This window comes from Anoplopoma fimbria, chromosome 23 (assembly GCF_027596085.1).
Source record: "Anoplopoma fimbria isolate UVic2021 breed Golden Eagle Sablefish chromosome 23, Afim_UVic_2022, whole genome shotgun sequence".
Taxonomy (NCBI): Eukaryota; Metazoa; Chordata; class Actinopteri; order Perciformes; family Anoplopomatidae; genus Anoplopoma; species Anoplopoma fimbria.
In genome coordinates, this window is record NC_072471.1 from 4,695,461 (window position 1) to 4,715,005 (window position 19,545).

At 40.2% G+C, this 19,545-nt stretch overlaps 2 protein-coding genes across 2 annotated transcripts; both read left to right on the forward strand.

Annotated features, from left to right (window-relative positions):
- The first annotated feature begins 1,873 nt into the window (after positions 1–1,873).
- Positions 1,874–7,310, forward strand: tspan33a (tetraspanin 33a). Its single transcript, XM_054624469.1, has 8 exons — positions 1,874–2,041; positions 3,884–3,941; positions 4,273–4,400; positions 4,780–4,854; positions 5,935–6,030; positions 6,140–6,268; positions 6,366–6,527; positions 6,683–7,310. The coding sequence occupies exons 1-8, from the start codon at positions 1,943–1,945 to the stop codon at positions 6,782–6,784; spliced, it is 849 nt and encodes a 282-aa protein (XP_054480444.1). The 5' UTR covers positions 1,874–1,942; the 3' UTR covers positions 6,785–7,310.
- Positions 7,311–10,360: 3,050 nt separating this feature from the next.
- smo (smoothened, frizzled class receptor) lies at positions 10,361–19,186 on the forward strand. The gene is made up of 12 exons (XM_054624468.1): positions 10,361–11,306; positions 12,673–12,872; positions 13,014–13,223; positions 13,337–13,509; positions 13,613–13,832; positions 13,939–14,062; positions 14,165–14,257; positions 14,566–14,674; positions 15,036–15,221; positions 15,900–16,048; positions 16,743–16,877; positions 17,021–19,186. Exons 1-12 carry the CDS (start codon positions 11,045–11,047, stop codon positions 17,632–17,634), a joined length of 2,475 nt encoding a protein of 824 aa, XP_054480443.1. The 5' UTR covers positions 10,361–11,044; the 3' UTR covers positions 17,635–19,186.
- Positions 19,187–19,545: the final 359 nt, after the last annotated feature.

Sequence of the window (19,545 nt, forward strand, 5' to 3'; positions counted from 1 at the left end):
GTTTGTTTTGTTTTTTACAAATGTAAAGCATTATTAAGTAGTTAAATGCTGTTATTATGGGTATTTCTTTCTAAAGGCACAATGACAGTCACATAGTTAACACAGAACATAATGGTATTATTCTGTTGGGTTTATGCTGTAGCTAGACCTACGAAAAAAGAATGCTCCGCAATTTGTATATATATATATATATCCCACAAAATAACTTTGTGTGGCTTAAACCACTGAAATGCTGCTTGTGTCGACTTTCTTCAGTTTGTTATTGTTGATAGAATACTGACAGGTCTGACAGAACCAGCACCACCTGCTGGACCTGGTACCCGACAAAGGATAGCTGCAGAGAGATGAGGAGACCAGTTCTGTTTTTCAGTTTTAACTTAACTTTCTCACAGAGTTTTGACTTCTTCTGCTCTATCATAGCTAAAACGATTCCTTATTAAATGCAGTTTATTTCATCGATTCATTTAAGTATTTTTGGGGTCTAAATGAAAACAGGAAATGGTAAAAATATCACAACCTCCTTAAAAACTAAACTGTCATATTCAGATTACTTGTACAGAAAAATTCTGAATTTAATAGGAGACTCTTATTTTGTAAAATGGATCCAGCATTTCACAAGACAAGGCCAAACATGATTAAAAAGTCCAGTGCCAACACATGACATGGAAAAGAAGAATCATGCAAGACGTGACGATAGCGCCAGAGAGAACACACAGAGTTACAGAGTTTGTATATATATATATATATATAAGCATATACATATATATAAATATAAAACTATTTAAAACAGGTAATCACACCCACTTTGCTTTCATCACAGGAGAGGATGAGCTGGACAATTTCCTTTTAAATCTATTGTGAAACTAGAGATAAATTGCCTCATAAATGGGATTTGAGCCCTATGGCATTTTAAGAGGACTCATCAGAAATTCAACATCACACCCACTGCTCTGCTTTCATCACAGGAGAGGATGAAATCTGGATCAATTTAACTTTTAAATCTTTGTGAAATCTAATGAAATTATAAATTGCCTCATAAATGGGATTTGAGGTTAGTTTATGAATTTGATTTTAAAGGGCTTTAATTTTGAAATCCTACATCAGAATGTCCTGATTCTCTCTGAATGACACTCTGAGATTGTCTGCTATCTATCTAAAATGAAATTAGTTTGTAACTATTGACAAATTCCTTTCAAATCTAATCTGAAATTAGAGATAACTTGCCTCATAAATGGGATTTGAGGTTTAGATTTTTAAAGGGCTTTCATTTTGAAATTCAACATCAGAATGTCCTGATTCTCACTGAGTGACACTCTCAGGATGTTTGCTATCTATCTGAAGTGAAATTATTTTGTAACTTCAGACCATTTCCTTTTTAAATCTAATGTGAAATTAAAGATAAATTGCCTCATAAATGGGATTTGATGGGCTTTAATTCTGAAATTCAACATCCGAATGTCCTGAATCTTACTGAGTGATACTCTGAGGTTGTCTGCTATCACTCTGAAGTGAAATTAGTTTGTAACTATAGACTTTTTAATCTTTTTAATTCAAATCCGAAATAAGAGGGAAGTTAGCTCATGATTTAGATTTTTTTAAAGGGCTTTTATTCTGAAATTCAACATCAGAAATTCCTGATATTCTCTGAGGTGGTCTGCTATCAATCCCAATTAAAACTAGTCACTTAGTGTAACCTTGAAGTTGCTGAATTTGATACAGTATAATTTAACTTTCAAGTCATATTGGTCATGGACATTTACTCTTTATTAATATATTCAAGTTTTGTCATAATTTAGTTTCATTCATTTGTCTTTCATATTTAACTTCATTCCAGTAGAGGGGGCCAGACGGTGAGGGCGGAGTGATGTAACCTCTCACTGTGACTGGACGCATCAGCAGAAACCTGTCAGTCTCTGCTTCTGCTTCTCGGATCATTGTCACCATGCGGGGCCGCAGAGGCGCACCTGGATCAGACGAGGACTACTCCTTTGTCAGTCCGGTTGTCAAGTACCTACTGTTCTTGTTTAATTTTATATTTTGGGTGAGTGTTTTTTCTTAATTCTGTTAAACACAAAGACCGTGGTCACCTTTATTTACTCTTCTCAGTGCGCAGGTTAATCATTATGTTTCCTGGCAAATCACATTTCAGTTCCTGGTGGCTGAAGTGAAACTACTTGTTCAAATTTTTTTTTTATCTATGTCAGAGCTGCTGTGTTTCTAACCTGTGTTTAACCTGTGAGATGATCTCTGCTGAGCATCCACTGCTTTATTTGAGATAGTTGTTCATTTACTCTGCTGTTTTACAAAAAGTGAAACAGTGTCAAAAAAAGGAGAAGGGAAGTTAATAAGTAAAGCTGACACACACACACACACACACACACACACACACACACACACACACACACACACACACACACACACACACAGTTTCATTCTTACTTTTCAATTCAGAAGAAGTCTATTGTGGTTTATTAGAATTTGTCTGAGGGGATTTTGAGCTCGGAACCTGAACACATTGTTGTCATCTCAACCACAACACTGTTTAAAACACCTGCACTCAATCAACACAACTGCAGTGACTGCATTTCAGGCTAGATCCTTTCATGACCTACGCAGCTGCCTGAGAACACAACCCTTTATTGATTCATTTTAGTTAAAAGTAACAGCAAAGCTCGGCAGTGGATTGTTAACAAACCAAAGTTCATATCGGTGGGTTCCAGTGTCAGGTGCTCAGGGACTGTAACATAAGGAGATTTCTGGCTTAAAAACATTTTTAAAGCAGATCTGAGGTTGCAGATTAATCTTGTTGGGGTTTAGTGGAGACTTTTTTTTTGTTGCTGTTTGAGCAAATATGCAAACAGTGAGCACTAAAGTAGTTAAAACATAGTCAATATTTATTGAGAAAATGAACGAACAAAAAGATGAAAGTTTTCAGCTTCTTTACACGCGGAAACACCATAAAGTCCGTCGAGTTTTCATTTATCCATTTACTTCTGCATTTCAACAGTGTCTCTTAAACACACCTGTATGACTGTGTCAGCCGTGCTCATGACTTCTGGCCGTGCACAAACAGGAAAAGGCTTTGTAAAAACTTGAAACTCTTGGAATGTGGAATGTGTTGTCATTTCTGTTGCCTCTGGCTGCGTTTGGGTCTGTGTAGGACACACCAAAGATAACTGCAAATGCATGGTTGTTTTCATGTAATGTAATGTTCATAGTCTGTTATAAACCTGGTAAACAGCTGTTTAAAAAAAAAAAAACTTTATTAACATTTATTCAGCTAATACAATGACAAAATACATTAAAAACCTGTTTGCTTCAGGTGTCTGGTTTATTTACTGTGAAACTAAACCTTTACAAAAGGAGCAGAATAAATCTAGCGTTGCCCTCCCACCGCAAGAAGGTTTTAGTTTAGTGTCTTTAGTAACTGGATCCATTTCATTCAGGGAGGGAAGAGTGTTTGTGAGGCCTCCCTATTATTCTGGGCTGACAGAGGAGCGCTGAGTGAAAGGCTCTTTATATTTTAGAGAAAGGTACAGATTGCTGCCAGGTCGATTTAGTCAAATGGAAGCAGAGTGGACGGCAGAATCTACATTTCCAAGGCCTTGGCCCCTTTAGTTAAACACTGATTCCACTTGGAGCACTGACACTAAAAGAAGCATACAGAATATAGTGTATTTTTTTGGAAAATGTGCTTTTATTCTACCAGTACAGCCATGTTTATATGACTCATATATGCCTGGTGGTGCCACTCCTTGGACAAGTATGGACATAGAAATGGTTCTTCACCTACTGAGCCGTGTGGGATCTCCTTCTTATGCCCCATTCATAATATTTTAAGATGCACTAAATGTAAATAATTCTTTTTTCTTTTTGTTTTTAGATAATCTCGCTGGTGATGGTGGCCATTGGCGTTTACGCCCGCATGATGAAACATGCAGGTAAATGATCCTTCAGTGATTGAGCATACAGTCTTTCCTCATGTTTATAGGGAGACGGTGGGAGTACTGCATGTCAGGACACATCTTTAGGCTTAGTGCCACTGCTTTCACTAAACAACACAGTGAGGAAAACAGCATCCACATCTGTATTGTTCAAGATTAACAAAGGAAATGTATTTCTAACATTATAGATACTGGCAGAGCTAAACAAACACTTCCACAGATGATTCCGCTTTAACTGTTCGAGATTAATAATTATTTTGTTACAAGAAAAAGAGAGTTGCTTTATCACATTGCTCTTTAAACCTTCTTCTTCTCTTCCTCTTTTCAGAGGCAGCTCTCGCATGTCTGGCAGTGGACCCCGCTATAATGCTGATGGTCGTGGGGTTCCTCATGTTCATCATCACCTTCTGTGGCTGCGTGGGCTCCCTGAGAGAAAACATCTGCCTTCTGCAGACAGTAAGTCAGGATTTTTTTTTAACTGCCAGGCTTCAATGTATCCTCTAAAGATGACGTTTTAACAGTACAACAGAGAGAGAGACGTGCTGTATGACATGCTGCTGTATGTACGGTATTTGCACTTTTATAATCACTCAAAAAGTTGAAACAAAATCAATTTCACATCAGTCTTTAGTTGACTAGCTTATCGTAAATTCTTGCTTTTAGGATTATTGATTTTTTTTTTTCTGCATGTTTTCGCCAAGTACGGGAAGTAACGAGTAACAGCTGAGTTTGCATGGAGACGCAGGGTTTCATGGAATCTGTCATCTAAAGAATTAATCCAAAACAGATTAGTTTCACAGTGCTGTAAACATCCCTCTCTCTTTCCTCCTCGCAGTTCTGTATCTGTCTGACAGTGATCTTCATGCTCCAGCTGACTGCTGGGATACTGGGCTTCGTCTTCTCTGATAAGGTAATGAAATAATGTGGAAGGGGTTCTCTATCAGAGTCATTTATGCAGAAATGTATGTTTTTCCACGTTCCCAATTTATTTAAAAACGTTGATCAATAATCATACAAATGGTATCTCATCAGTGAGAAGCCACAACTTTACAATAACACTGATGCACCTTGAAAAAAGTCAGTAGATATGTTTATTGATTCCTTCATGGGGTGGACTTGGCTTTATTTGTCCTTTTCTAAAAGTGAAGATTGGTGAAACACTGTCCTCTTCTGGGCTTTGTCTGTAACTGCTGCAACATTTGAAAGAATTTGAGAAATGAACAGCAGAGCTCACTCACAGAAAGGGTTACTAAATGGGATTTTGTTTGTTAGAAATGAGAATTTTGAGAATAAGTTCTGATGTTTTACAGCCATAGAAAATTTGGTTTATTGGGATTATCATATTTGTTATCAAACTGCTACTACACCGAACAGAAATATAAACACTTTTGATTTTCACTCCCATTTTAACACAAGTTGACATAAAATATCTTGAAAATGTGGAAGTGGCATCACAAGACAGACCAAGTGTAACTATGCGGGTCCAGGATCTCCACATCTGTCTTCTTCACCTGCAAGCCTGTCTGAGGCCACCCAGACAGCTGATGCAACAGTTAGTTTGCAAAAAACAACACATTTCTGTTCAAACTGACAGAAACCATCTCATGGAAGCTCATCTGTGTGCCCGTCGTCCTCAGCAGGGTCACTTTGACCTCAGTCTGTCATCGTAACCCACTTGAGTGGACAAATGCTCACCTCACATAGCGTCTGGCATTTTGGAGAAGTTTTCTCTTCCCGGATGAATCCCAAAAAATCCAAATCCGTAGCCCTGGTGTGAAAGCCATAATTCAGCATACCTAACAAAGGCTTTATGTTTTATAGTGGCATGAAAAAAATTGTTACCAATCTTTATTTCAACTGGTGAGAAATGGGAGCAAAAAAAAAACTTACTTACTTCACATATATTGGTTATTGGCGGACTTGTTGCAGATGTTAAACTTTCGATTTAATTATATAACATCACTTGCATTTGTTTTCATACTCTGCCAAGGCTCGGAATAGAGTGACATTGATGATCAATAACACCATTGTCCACTACCGAGAGGACATCGATCTGCAAAACCTCATTGACTTTGGTCAGAAAGAGGTAAGGATCTAATCCAAATACGGACCGTCATCATCAACAGTAAATACACAGATAATAGATGAATACGTCTTCTTATTCTTCCGTCTCAAATCATCGTTTGTGTCTTCAGTTTGGCTGCTGTGGTGGTGTGACGTACACGGACTGGTCCCAGAACATGTACTTCAACTGCAAGCAGGACAACCCCAGCAGAGAACGCTGCTCTGTGCCCTTCTCCTGCTGTATCCTACCCAAAGACGAGGTCACCTTCTTTACAAACCTCTCCTGATGGGTGTTTGATGTATTTTGTGAATGTTTCTTAATACGTTTGTCTTTTAACTGTATTTGTATGTGAGCAGCATGTTATCAACACCATGTGTGGCCAGGGCATGCAGGAATTAGAGTATGTTCAAGCATCAGACCACATCTACACCAATGGCTGCATAGACAAACTGGTGAACTGGATCCACAGTAACCTGTTCCTACTGGGAGGCATCGCCCTGGGACTGGCCATACCACAGGTAGGATACGGTGCACAGCACACACACACACACACACACACACACACACACACACACACACACACACACACACACACACACACACACACACACACACACACACACAACTCAAGCTAAGATGGTGAGCCCTCTTTTTGTGTTTTTCTCTTCTGCAGCTTGTTGGGCTCCTCTTGTCTCAGATTATGATCAACCAGATCAAAGACCAGATCGAGCTCCAGAACTACAACCTCAAGCACCGCTCCGACCCGTGGAGCTGATCCAGACCGGATCAGACCAGACTCTGATGAGCAGCGGCAGAGAAACGGTGACAGTTAGCAGGGATCCGCGAAGCTTCTGAAGAACCCAGTCATCTCTGCCTGTATTTAGCATTCAGTACCATTGCTCTTGGACTTACAGCATGTGGCCTTACAAATAATGTGCTTTCAAATACTTGCCATGGAAGTGGAGGTCAAAAGAAATGTATGGAGAAACAGGACTCTGTTGCCACCTACTGGACATAGACCATGCTTGAATTTACCAAACTATAGACATTTCTTGAGGAGGGTATTTGGTGGTCAGGGTCATATTGACCTTCACTTTAGACCTGCAATCAGTGTAATCTATTACAATTCATTGTTTTTGTCAAAGAAACCAAACAGGAGTGGGAGTTGATGCATATGTATTTTCATTGTTTCAACATTACCCATGATGGGGCAAATATAAACTACCCAAAAAGGGACATGCATTTTCTTACATATATAGATTTTATAGATTTTTAAATGTAATAAAGGAATGTCAGTCTTATGCCTGGTCAGTGATGTTGCTTATGGCTGCTAGTGTCTGTGAGATGCGTCTGATATTTGGTTGATGTTTTTATTATTGTAATTGTAATGTGTACCCTAATATAATGTGTTGTTGAAACACTGTGTACAAAATTGTCCAGCCTGCTTTATACATTCTGGTGGATAAAACAGGCACATATGCTAGTTGGTATGTTGTTTTTAAACTTTTCACAAGCTTTTTTATGTGCATAAAAAGTATTTACCTCTGGGCCCAAGAACTGCCATTTATCTTTGTTCTAAAAAAGTAAAATTCAAACAATATAATGACCTTTTTATATAATGTTTTGTAAGGATTCATTTGGCCCCATGGTCTGATTCGCCATAACAAAATGGCCATGTCAGGCTGCCTTGCCCTGACACTGCACATGAGGCCATTTCTTCTTACGTTTTAGCCAGATGACAGCCTGCATGGCTGCAGAGCTGCTGTATTTTGTCTCAATATGCTGCCATAATAATATTTTGTTTGCCATAATAATATTTTGTTTGCCAAACCCCAAAGGCTTTGAACAAAGTTCGTATTCTTTACATATGCTGTGGATGATATCATGTTCTCAACTCTTGCTTTTTCTTTTGTAATAATGGTCAAGTGGGGAATTCCCAATTTCCCACTAAAGAAAACAGTGGTGTGAATGCCTGAGGTGCTCTAGAGTTGTTTTGTTGATGTGGTCACTAGAACGGGCCAAGTTTGTATTTTGTGACCAATGGACAGTGGTTGAGGTTCTCTGACTGAGGAAAGAAAAAAAAAAAGTACTTGGAACTAAAACACAAAAAATGAATCTCACCCTCTCTTTTGTCTTGATACACCACCAATTAAAGCTTGATTTGCTCTGACAGCAACGGAAAGTGTAGCTGTATTTCAAGGTTTTTGTTCGGATTTGAATTCAATGTGGCCTTAATGTTAAGTGAAAAAAATCATCCACAGCTTTAAATTTCAGTTTTTTATATTTCTTTTCATCATGTTATGAATTTAGGCAAATTGTTTAGGTTCTTTCAAACGAAGAGCTATCCTTTAACTGGAGACTTTGTCCTTCTTTGTCCAGAGTAGCTCTAGAAAAAAGGTTTAATGTAACTGTGAAAAAGCATAAACCAACATGACCTCTCGCCTCAACCCTGTTTCTCTGCCTGACGAATGAAAAGCTGAGTTGCGAGGCATTTTCACCCTGAAACCTGATGCTTGTAATCTTTGTGAGCAGAAACAGACCTGCATGTTTAACAGCCTTTGACGCACGTCCACAATCTAAACATGATATTTCTGTGTTAGTTTAAAGCTGTAGTGACTCCCCTTACTGGGTGATTTCCCCATCAGCATGTAGCAAAATCTACTTTTATCACTAAACTGATGCTTCACAATTTGGAAAGGCACAGGTGATTTGGTGTTTGTTTGTGTGTGTGTGTGTGTGTGTGTGTGTGTGAGTGAGAGAGAGAGAGTGAGTTTGTGTGGGTGTGTGTGTGTGTTGGCCTAAGCTCCACTGCTCTGTGTGTGGTCCCTGGTTTTTGCCTCTGACTCATTCAGGCGGCCATGTTGCTGTGGGTTTCATGGAGGCCCAGACACACACACACACACACACACACACACACACACACACACACACACACACACACACACACACACACACACACAGAGAGAGAGAGAGGAGGAACCAGAGTTAACCCAGTTTTACTCTCAGAACACCAGGAGAGAAACAAAGCATCTACAGCCATGCAAATACCACAAGTGCACTGCCCAATTAATGCGATAACAACAGCACCGTGGTTGAGATTTAGAGATGTCCTCGCTTATTCAAACACATTAAAATAAACTCAAAGCAGGAGAAGATTGTGTAGCTATGTTTGAAATTGGGTTTTTATGTGCATTAATATTTTATTTTAAGCACTTGTTCTTGTTTTTTGAATATTCTCGCAGCCACCTTAACCACTAGAAGAAGCCCAGGTCATTATGAAGGTCCCAGAGGAAACTGACTCAATGTAATATTGAGTTATAATCTGTTTCCCTCCACTCGCTTCCTCAGATAACTACTAACATGCACACTCCTGCCATATAAACATGTGGCCTAGTTTTGGAGATATTGGCCATAGAGATGTCTGCCTTCTCTCTAATGTAACGGTACTACTATGCACTCGGCTTGTAGCACTCAAAGCACTAAAATAATACATTTAAAAAACTCACCAGCAATATCTCTCTCCAGAAATCAGGACCAGGTTACTGAAACCGCTTATTATTTTGTGGTCCAAGGCAAAAAGACACAAAAGAAGACATTTATAAATGTTAAAAAAAAACATCTTACATCTGTTTAATAGCATCTCTTATGTCAAAAATGTAGTTTCACTAAAAAGTGAAGGGAACAACATCAATGCAGATTTGACAACATGTACAGTATCTGTATGTTGTATGGATATATCACAGTGTTCTTTCAAAAATAATGTATTATTATGTAAAATATGTGTGTATCATTGCCCATAATATGATATACATCTGTGTATCTACTTTGTTTACCTATATTTATATTATATGTAATACATTTATTTCTGGTTGTTGCATGAATAGTTCAATTAATTTAAACAGTCTCAGGTTTTTGTGTTGTATATAATGTGTATTGCTCTTTAACGTCATCTCTTTCCCTTTGTCTGGAATTTGTATTTATTTTATTTCATTCTATTTAGATATCCTGTTATTATTGACTGCTGTATTATGACCTCTGTATATTGATCTGGTACTCCAGTAGTCCTCTGACGGTTTGAGCACAACCTGGGGTCCTTAATTATACGATATATATATATAAGATATAATATTATAAAGTGAGAAACATTTAAGCTTCACTCCCTTGAAGTTAAGCACAGGAGACATGTTGTATGAGATCCTATGATTCAGCACAAACTACAAATCCCTCTCACATGACAGTAAACATGTCAGATGGGGGTCCATGTTGTTTTGGGGGTCTTTGAAGAAGAGAAACTTTGTTGAGAAGGCCTGCCATAAGGCACATTCTTCCACTTGCAGAGGGGGATGGGAGGGGAGGTTTTGTTGCTCGGGCTCTTCCCCACCATGTGCATACCAGAGACAAGAAAAAAAAAAAAACATCCAGACACTGAGCTGCAAACTCCCGATCACAACAGAAACTTCTCATCAGACACTCCATGTGAAGAAATGTAGGATAAATGTATCATCTGATCTCTCTGGCAGCACAGAGAGGGGGGCTGAGGGGAAAGGGGTGGTCCGTCTGAACTACAGATCCTATTACAGACATCCAGACTGTTTCATGGCAAGTTTCTTTTTTTTTGGAAGTGGGGGGAGGGCGAATCTGCAACTTTTCTCGGCCTGATGTCTTTTTTTTTTTTAATTTAATACTACTCAGCCTAAATGCTTCTGATGAAACATTGGGGTTGTGAATAGACGATGCGCTTTGTTCTTGCACTGAGGATACATTGCATTTGGAGCTGATCGGATTTTTGGATAATGAAGGAATTGGAAAAGGATCCAGCGAGGACCGGACGAGACGCGCAGAACAGAAAAGTTTTGGAGAACTGCGAGAAAACTTTGTTGCGCCCCTGAAGTTCCTCTCACCGTGGACACGTATTAGACATCTGATGAAGAAAGCTTCCTCCTTGTTTCTTTAGAAACAGGAGAAGTGACTAGAATCCAAGTCTCTTTTTTCTTTTCTTTTTTGTTTTGCACAGTTGAACCTCTCTTCTCCCAAGATGTCTTCCCAGGGTCGGAGCCCCATTGTTGGATTTTACGCGATGCTGTGCGTCTGGGCAGCCTGGCTTTCAGGCTCCGGGGCGGTGTTGTCTCCAAACGGGACTACATTTGAGGACCACTGCAAGAAAACCTCAACTTGCGAGGCACTGAAATACAACACATGTCTGGGGTCGCCTTTGCCGTACACACACACTTCTCTGATCCTGGCAGAGGACTCCAGCACCCAAGAGGAGGCTTTTGAGAAGTTGACCATGTGGTCCGGTGAGAATTAAGGGCTCCAATGACTAGTCTAGATGTGATCTATCTCATTTATATTAAAGATCATAGAAGAAGAGTAGTACCACTGTAGAGGGAGGGTGAACCCCAGGCGTTAACCTGTACCATAGTAGATACAATATCAAAAACACTGTGACACTATTATGAATATTGTCTTTATTTATGTATTGTAAAAGTGATTCTTAATAACTAATTCCACTATAACCTTTATCAAATACAAGTTAGAGCTTGGTGTTCATGGTTGCAGCCTAATAAATAAGTATTTAAGCAATAGGATAAGTTTCACTACACACACACACACACACACACACACACACACACACACACACACACACACACACACACACATATACATATATAAATATATATATATATCAGTATTGTTTGCATTGTATATATGTGTTAATAATGTTAATTGGTTTGACAATGGGCTGTGATGGAGGCTAGAGGTGGGAAGAGAGCCTCAGCAGGAAATGAAGGGTTAAAAGCCATTAAAGGCAACAAAAGGAATCACTCATAGGTGTTAGGAGCCAAACAATAGGATACTTTCACTGATAAAAGGTTTTTAGATATTCTGCTTCACATTGATAAGCACTTACTAATGATCTGTCAGGCCCAGGTCACTGCCTCTCAGGGGTCAAGGGCTCCCCTCCCCACGCTGGATGAGGAGCCTTATTCTGCATTGTTAGAAATGGTTCATTCTACAATAATAACAATTTACAGCAGACGTTTCCGTATTATGCCGGATCTTAAAATGGAGCCAGTTGCAAATATTGTTTACTCTGCACAGATACAAGATGTCCAGGAATCCTCAGAGATGGATTCTATTCATATTACACACATTTCATCACACTTCAAAGGTTTCATTCTGTCTATATGACAATTGTGATTGTTCAAAATAGGGCAGCAACCACTGATTGTCTGAATTATCAGCAGATTATTTTCTCGATTCATCAATTTCTTCTACAAAATTAGAGCCGAGTGTTAGGTCTTCAAATTGCTTGTTTTGTCTGACTAACAATATTATTAACTTATATGACAAATAAACACTAGCATCCTCACATCTGTGCAGCTGGAATCAGCAAGTTTTTGACATCTTGGCTGATCGACTAATCATAGTTTAAAAAATTGCTGTTCCACAATTATAAGTTAGATGATGTGACTGAAGATGACCACGGTCGGTCAGTCATTTATAATCAAATTGACTGGTCTATGTTTTTGCTCGTCCCTGTCATAACTTCTATTCATCTGCATGTGCACATCTCTAGTATTATGATTATACTGTCTCTCACCTCTCTCATGTCTACCTTGAATGTTTCAGGATGTTTTAAGACTGTTTCTCCTGTCCTAGGTCTGCGTAACGCTCCTCGCTGTTGGTCCGTCATCCAGCCTTTGCTCTGTGCCGTCTACATGCCCAAATGTGAGAACGGTCGGGTGGAGCTGCCCAGTCAGAGCCTGTGTTTGGCTACACGTCAACCATGCAGCATCGTAGACCAGGAGAGAGGCTGGCCCAGCTTCCTCAAGTGTGACAAATTCCCTGTTGGCTGTTCGGTACGCTTCGTTGTTATGTAATGTTGTCTTGAGACTTTATTGATTTCCCAAAAGGGGAAAGTGTCTTTTCACAGATCAGAGGTCAGAGGTCAGGGTACGCCGGTTGAACAAGAAGCTCACCTTTGTGTCCTCTGTGTGCAGAACGAGGTGCAGAAGCTGAAGTTCAACATGTCAGGCCAGTGTGAAGCTCCTCTGGTGAAGACAGACATTCAGTCCAGTTGGTACAAGGACGTGGAGGGCTGCGGTATCCAGTGTGACAACCCTCTGTTCACCCAGGAGGAGCACAACGACATGCACGCCTACATCGCTTACTTCGGCACCATCACCCTCCTCTGCACCTTCTTCACCCTGGTGAGACCTTACTGCATCATTCTGTGTGTTGCCTTTTGTGGGATGGCGATTTCAAACTTCATATTCCTTAAGATATTCCTCTTCTGACTTTCAAAATGTCCTCTGTTTTTAAGGCAACGTTTCTTGCTGACTGGAAGAACTCCAACCGCTACCCGGCTGTCATTCTCTTCTACATCAACGCCTGTTTTTTCGTGGGCAGCATCGGATGGCTGGCCCAGTTCCTGGATGGAGCGCGGGACGAGATTGTGTGCAAGAGCGACAACACCATGCGACTCGGCGAGCCGTCGTACGTGAACGTCTTCAACCGCTCAGTTGTGAGATCAGAGATCCTTCCCAACTAGGAAATGTAATCCTTAAAAATCTAATTTATGTTCGGCTGTTCTCTACAGGTCTTCCGAGACGCTGTCGTGTGTCACCATCTTCATCATCGTGTACTACTCCCTGATGTCGGGCGTGATTTGGTTCGTCATGCTGACCTACGCCTGGCACACGTCCTTCAAAGCTCTGGGCACGACGCAACAGCCGCTGTCTGGCAGAACCTCCTACTTCCACATGGTCACCTGGTCCATCCCATTCGTCCTCACTGTGGCCATCCTGGCTATCGCTGAGGTGTGTAGGGAGCCATTCACCTCTAACAGTCTGACACTCCGAGACAGAAAGATGGTTTATTAAAGATACGTTATTTTCTCATGTTTTGTGACTCTGTTCCTCACAGGTGGATGGAGACTCTGTGAGTGGGATCTGTTTTGTCGGCTATAAGAACTACAGATACCGTGCTGGGTTTGTGCTGGCCCCCATTGGAGTGGTGCTTGTTGTCGGAGGCTACTTCCTCATTCGGGGTAAAGGATTGTTTGACATTCTAGTAAAATAACGCTTCTATCCCAATCTTTCAAGCTTTGTTACAAGAAGTGGGTGCTGATTCTGTTTATTTCTCCTTTTAGGTGTCATGACTTTGTTTTCCATTAAGAGTAACCACCCAGGACTGCTGAGTGAGAAAGCTGCCAGCAAAATCAACGAGACGATGCTGAGACTTGGTATGTTCTCTCATCTGGTGACATTTCACGCCACAAAAATCATCCTGGTATTAATCAGTTTTGAGACCTGGGTCTTAGGTAAAGAAAACAAATGTTTTAAGAGTCTGTAGCAGCATTTTATTGGGCACACTAAACCAAAACCGTGAACATTTTTTATGGATCACCAGGTCTTTGGAAATGAGGAAAATTTGTAAAAAAATATATAATAAATAATAATATTCTAAGGTACATTTCCTCTCTGTTTGAATGATATTGGGAGTGAAGTGTTTGGTATCTCACATGTGATTTGTTCTCTTTCTCCTTGTCAGGTATTTTTGGATTCCTCGCTTTTGGCTTTGTTTTTATCACCTTCGGCTGCCACTTCTATGACTTCTTCAACCAGGCTGAATGGGAGAGGAGCTTCAGAGAATACGTGCTGTAGGTTTTCATTGTATTTCTTCTTCAAGTTTGCTGCACGTTTGTTGCTGCACACCTGCAAACTCTCCACACAGAAATCCACAATCTGATGCTGTGTCGTGACTCAAAAACCGCTGCGTAACCACTCGGCCTGCAGCGGTGAATGCAGCCCTATTACACACCGTGTTGACACTGGCTGGATTGGAATTAATTTAGCCACAGAAATGTAAACCGCTCTCTCCTGCCCCGACATGTGAAAGACTTTCTTATTTACCAGATCCAGCATTTGAATGTACCTCAGTCATATGGATAGAAGTTATGCGAGGCATATGTAGTATTGGTCGAGGCATTGACTTATCATCTCTGCGATTTAACTCAACAGGTGTGAAGCCAACGTGACCATCGCTTCTCAGACCAACAAGCCAATCCCAGAATGCACCATTAAGAACCGGCCCAGCCTGATGGTGGAGAAAATCAACCTGTTCTCTATGTTTGGGACGGGAATTGCTATGAGTACCTGGGTCTGGACCAAGGCCACCATCCTCATCTGGAAACGGACCTGGTGCAAGTAAGCCAAGTGAAATGTAACATTAAAAATATAGAAAGCTTCTGCGGCTATGGTTGTAAAAAATGTTTATTCTGAAGATTGTGTTTCATGTTTGTTGTTATGTTTCTGGCTTTTCCAACCTCTCCATCAGCCTCTTCTCATAGCTATCATGGCTAAATGCCTGGCCATGTCCATATATGGTTTTAAAGATATGATAAAGTGGGAAAAGTCTAATCTCTCTGCACCCAAACATGTAGAAAACATTTCCCTGACAAACGTCTTTTGAAAACATGGATATTTGCTCCTAGTATTTAAAAGTATGGAGGCATATATTTGGTCAAAATCTAGCAGTGTGTCCACTGTGTGTGCGTTTGGGTGTACAGTGTTAATCCTTGGTTTTGTAACAGCACTCACAAGGGCTCACTGTGATTTGGATTTAACTCACAGGAATTAGTTTCCTTCTGGCTTTGAAAAAAAAAAAAAACAGTAATTCAGCTTCTTGGAATTATTGTTTTCAGTGTGGGTTTAAGACCTTCTCATCAAGAGTGACGTAAAAGAACGTGGAGGAAATCGGCATCCTGCCCGGTATCACATGGCTGCCGGTGGCGTTAAACGTTTGATCCTCCATTGGGTCTTTTTAATCATCAGACAGTGTCAGTGTGTCTCTCTTTCTGAACCTGCCTTCTGTTCCTGTGTCAGGATTATTGGCCGCAGTGACAACGAACCCAAGAGGATCAAGAAGAGCAAGATGATTGCCAAGGCATTTGCGTTGAGGAAGGAACTTCACAAGGACCCAGAGAAGGAGCTGTCCTTCAGCATGCACACCGTGTCCCATGATGGACCAGTGGGTGAGTGTTTCACTGGAGATCATTCATCCTGACTAAGTCTAAACTGGTTAAATTCAGTACATTTTAATACAGAGAACATAAAACACTTTTGACATGGTTTTCTACATTGTCCTCTACTTGGGGTGAAGAATGAAACAGTTGAAGACATGTCTGGTGATGTTTGCATACTTCCACCTCGTGGTAAATAACTGAAACTGCAAGGAGTCTAATTTAGATTATTTATAGTGGAGATCATACCTCATGTTGGCCTGGTTTTTGTGTGCATATTATTCATTAATTCACCCTTTTAGTATATGGCTGCTTCACCCAAAATACAAAAATATAGTTTCTCACTTATCCCTAGATGTATGTAGCCATGCAGATATATTCAGGTTTGGCACCATATGTACCAATGTAAAAAAAAAAAACGGTTATATTTTTCTTTTCGAATTTGGCCTGAGAAGAGTTTCCATTCGCTTTTGTGTGGTTTAGAGGCTACACAGTCAGGGACAACTGTTATGTCTGTAGCTAAGAACTGAAAGACACATCTCTGCTAATGTAAACTGTGAGGCTGCTGTGGCTGCCATGCTTGTTTATCTTGGAGCAGCTCAGAGCTATAGAGACACGCTGGGGGAGCCATATAGTGTTTAAAGCTGTCCTCAGTTGTCCCCGTTGTAAACGGAGAGTTTGTGGTTTTGTCTTCTCTCGTTCATAGCCGGAATCAATTTTGAGCTAAATGAGCCATCGAATGATATGTCATCAGCCTGGGCGCAGCATGTGACCAAGATGGTGGCCAGGCGAGGTGCCATCCTGCCCCAGGACATCTCCGTTACTCCTACTGGTACACCAGGTGAGAGCTGGAGGCCATTACACCTACTGCTTTACTTATGAAGAGCATTTCAAATCACATTTTCCTCCCATCTTTTTTTTTTGCCCTTTTTCTTTATCCTTGAACTGTTGAACACCATCTTACTTTTTGTTATTTCTTCACAGTGCCACCCCCAGAGGAGAGGAACAGGCTGTGGATGGTGGAGGCCGAGATCTCACCAGAGATGATAAAGAGGAAAAAGAAGAAGAAGAAGAGGAAGAAGGAAGTGCGTCCCGTGGAGGAAGCGGTGGACAACCAAGCTTATCGCGAGCGCGAGTTCGGCCGCAGCTCGGTGCCTCGCTTGCCCAAATTGCCATCCCACCCGAGTCTGGTCGCTAATCTGCGGGAGCATCAGAGGCAACAGCAGAAGCTGGAGGAGGAAGTCCTGCCAGGGTCCTACCCAGATATCCAACCTTCCTACATCCTGTCCTGTGAGGAGAGGTGTCCCTATCCATCTTACCAGAGCAGTCGGTACAACTATGGCCGCAGCCACCCCCCACCCTTCAACGACCGCCCGGAGGATCTGGGTATCGGCCCGCGCTGCCTCCCCTCAGCCTCCACCTGGCAGCCCAGTGGACCTTCCCGCTACCGGGGGGAGATGGATCTCACCGACGGGCTGTCAGAGAGGTTGGCCCACGTGGCTCGGGTACCCACAGGACGAAGGGCCGGCTACGGACCCATTCACTCCAGGACCAATTTAATGGAGGCGGAGCTTATGGATGCCGATTCTGACTTCTAAGAACACAGCTCCGATGTATTGCTTTGTGGTACACAGACAGTAAGCTACAAAAAGTGCTGGATACTTTCAAAATTCTTACTAAAGTGCATTTAGCGGTCCAAATGGAACTAAGCCGGTAAGTTTTTTGTTTTGTTTTTTTTTGTGAATAAAAAAAGGGATAAAGTGAAAAATATGTTGTGAATAAGTTAATGAAAACTATTTTTTGTATACTTTATTTGTGTAAAACAAAATTTCAATGGCAACTCCATGATGGCAAGACAAAAGGCAGCTAAACTCTTTATATGGCTTGAAACAGAACCCCCCCTATGTATTTATCAGCTAGTATCAGCCCGGCCAGACATCCAACTCTTCTGTCATAGATGAAATACAATTTGAAACTCTCAACTTGTTTTTGGAAATGATTATTAAGGCATTTGAAGATGAAGGCAGTCAATAAAAAGTCAATTATATTCTTAATCTTTGAATCACAGCTTGTGTGAGAATTATTTTTTTACAGAAGACTATACAAGTTTTAAAAAACATCTTATTTTGTGTTATATTTTAACGTTTTTAAGACTCCCATGTCTCTCTTCCCACCACTATTTAGCCATTAATTACTATGTGTATGTACAGTTAACTTGTGGTGCTATTTGCATTATGCTCGGTTGCCTGGTGCAATAAACCAACAATTAGCCTATTTTTGTCTGTCGAAAAAAAAAGACTGAAAAAATGCTGTTGCTGTCTTTTTCTCAATGCGTTTTCCTTAAAAGTGTTATTTTTATTACAGCAGTATTTCTACTTTTGTTAACCTGTTCTACATATTCGATATAAACTGGCCTTCATATGTGTTTTTTCCTTTCTTCCGTTCAAAATCTCTATTGTTTGATGTATATTAGACAGCAGTGTGCTTAGAAGTCACTTTTTATGTTAATACTTCTATTTCACAGTCTCTCTTTCTAAATGTGTGTTATGTATATAGGTTGTTCATAGATTTCTCAATAAGGGTATTATTTGTACAGATTTATATATCAAAACACGTGATCACTCTGCTGATATGATCAATAAAAAGGGAAGAGTCAACTATGCTATAAAAAGTTGTCACTGTACTTGTGCTGTAACCAAAATGTCACCTAGTATTGTCATGTTACACTCAATATGCATAAATGATGCTGAAGTAGACTGTGATTCTTAGCCAACGCTAAGTAGTTTGTCTAATGTAAGTGTCTCGATATTCATGTGAGATGTGTATGATAGAGAAATATTTATGTTATAAGTAGTAACCACTGCTATGAATTCAACAATATAGGGAGTTGGTCAACAAAATACAGAATAGCTGATATCCACCCAAAATGTGTTATGTTCAGAGATTATTAAGAGGACAAATGAAGATTATTGTTTTACTTTGTTTGCCATGAAAAGTAATCATTTCTCTTTTGTAAGCTGTCAAAAAGATTTAGGCGTAACAGCAGGCCTTGAGATGCTTTCTGTGTTTAGTCTACCAACTGTGTAAAAAGAAGTTTACTGTCACTTTGTGCAGCTGTACTTTTCTGTTTTTATATGTAAATAAAAGGAACCCTACACTTTTCTGTGTGGATGTTTTTGCCTTATGTCACACCACACTGCACTAGCAACAGTTTTTGCCTCTCACGTATTGCTATCATTACACCCCAGTCACAGATTGTATGAAAAATAATTACCCTCTGATTTTATACAATTTAGAAGCTCATTTAACAATGCATGATTTTCAGAATCCTCAATACTCTTCTTCCATCTCAATGAACATTTTTTTCGTCATGTTTAACAGTTTTCCCCTCTTTTTCTTAACACAAAAAGATTTCATGACACATATTTTCACTAAATTTATATAACATGAACTAAATAGTTTACATTTTACTGGTATATTTTAATGCTACTTTCTAAAACCTTATATTT

What these genes read in the sequence shown, in the direction of transcription:
- tspan33a (XM_054624469.1), top strand. Translation starts at nt 1,943, where the DNA reads ATGCGGGGCCGCAGAGGCGCACCTGGATCAGACGAGGACTACTCCTTT. An exon ending in TGTTTAATTTTATATTTTGG is followed by an intron (nt 2,042 to 3,883) that starts GTGAGTGTTTTT and finishes TTTTGTTTTTAG; the next exon opens with ATAATCTCGCTGGTGATGGT. An exon ending in TTGACTTTGGTCAGAAAGAG is followed by an intron (nt 6,031 to 6,139) that starts GTAAGGATCTAA and finishes TTGTGTCTTCAG; the next exon opens with TTTGGCTGCTGTGGTGGTGT.
- smo (XM_054624468.1), top strand. Translation starts at nt 11,045, where the DNA reads ATGTCTTCCCAGGGTCGGAGCCCCATTGTTGGATTTTACGCGATGCTG. An exon ending in AATTCCCTGTTGGCTGTTCG is followed by an intron (nt 12,873 to 13,013) that starts GTACGCTTCGTT and finishes CTCTGTGTGCAG; the next exon opens with AACGAGGTGCAGAAGCTGAA. An exon ending in CCATCCTGGCTATCGCTGAG is followed by an intron (nt 13,833 to 13,938) that starts GTGTGTAGGGAG and finishes TGTTCCTCACAG; the next exon opens with GTGGATGGAGACTCTGTGAG.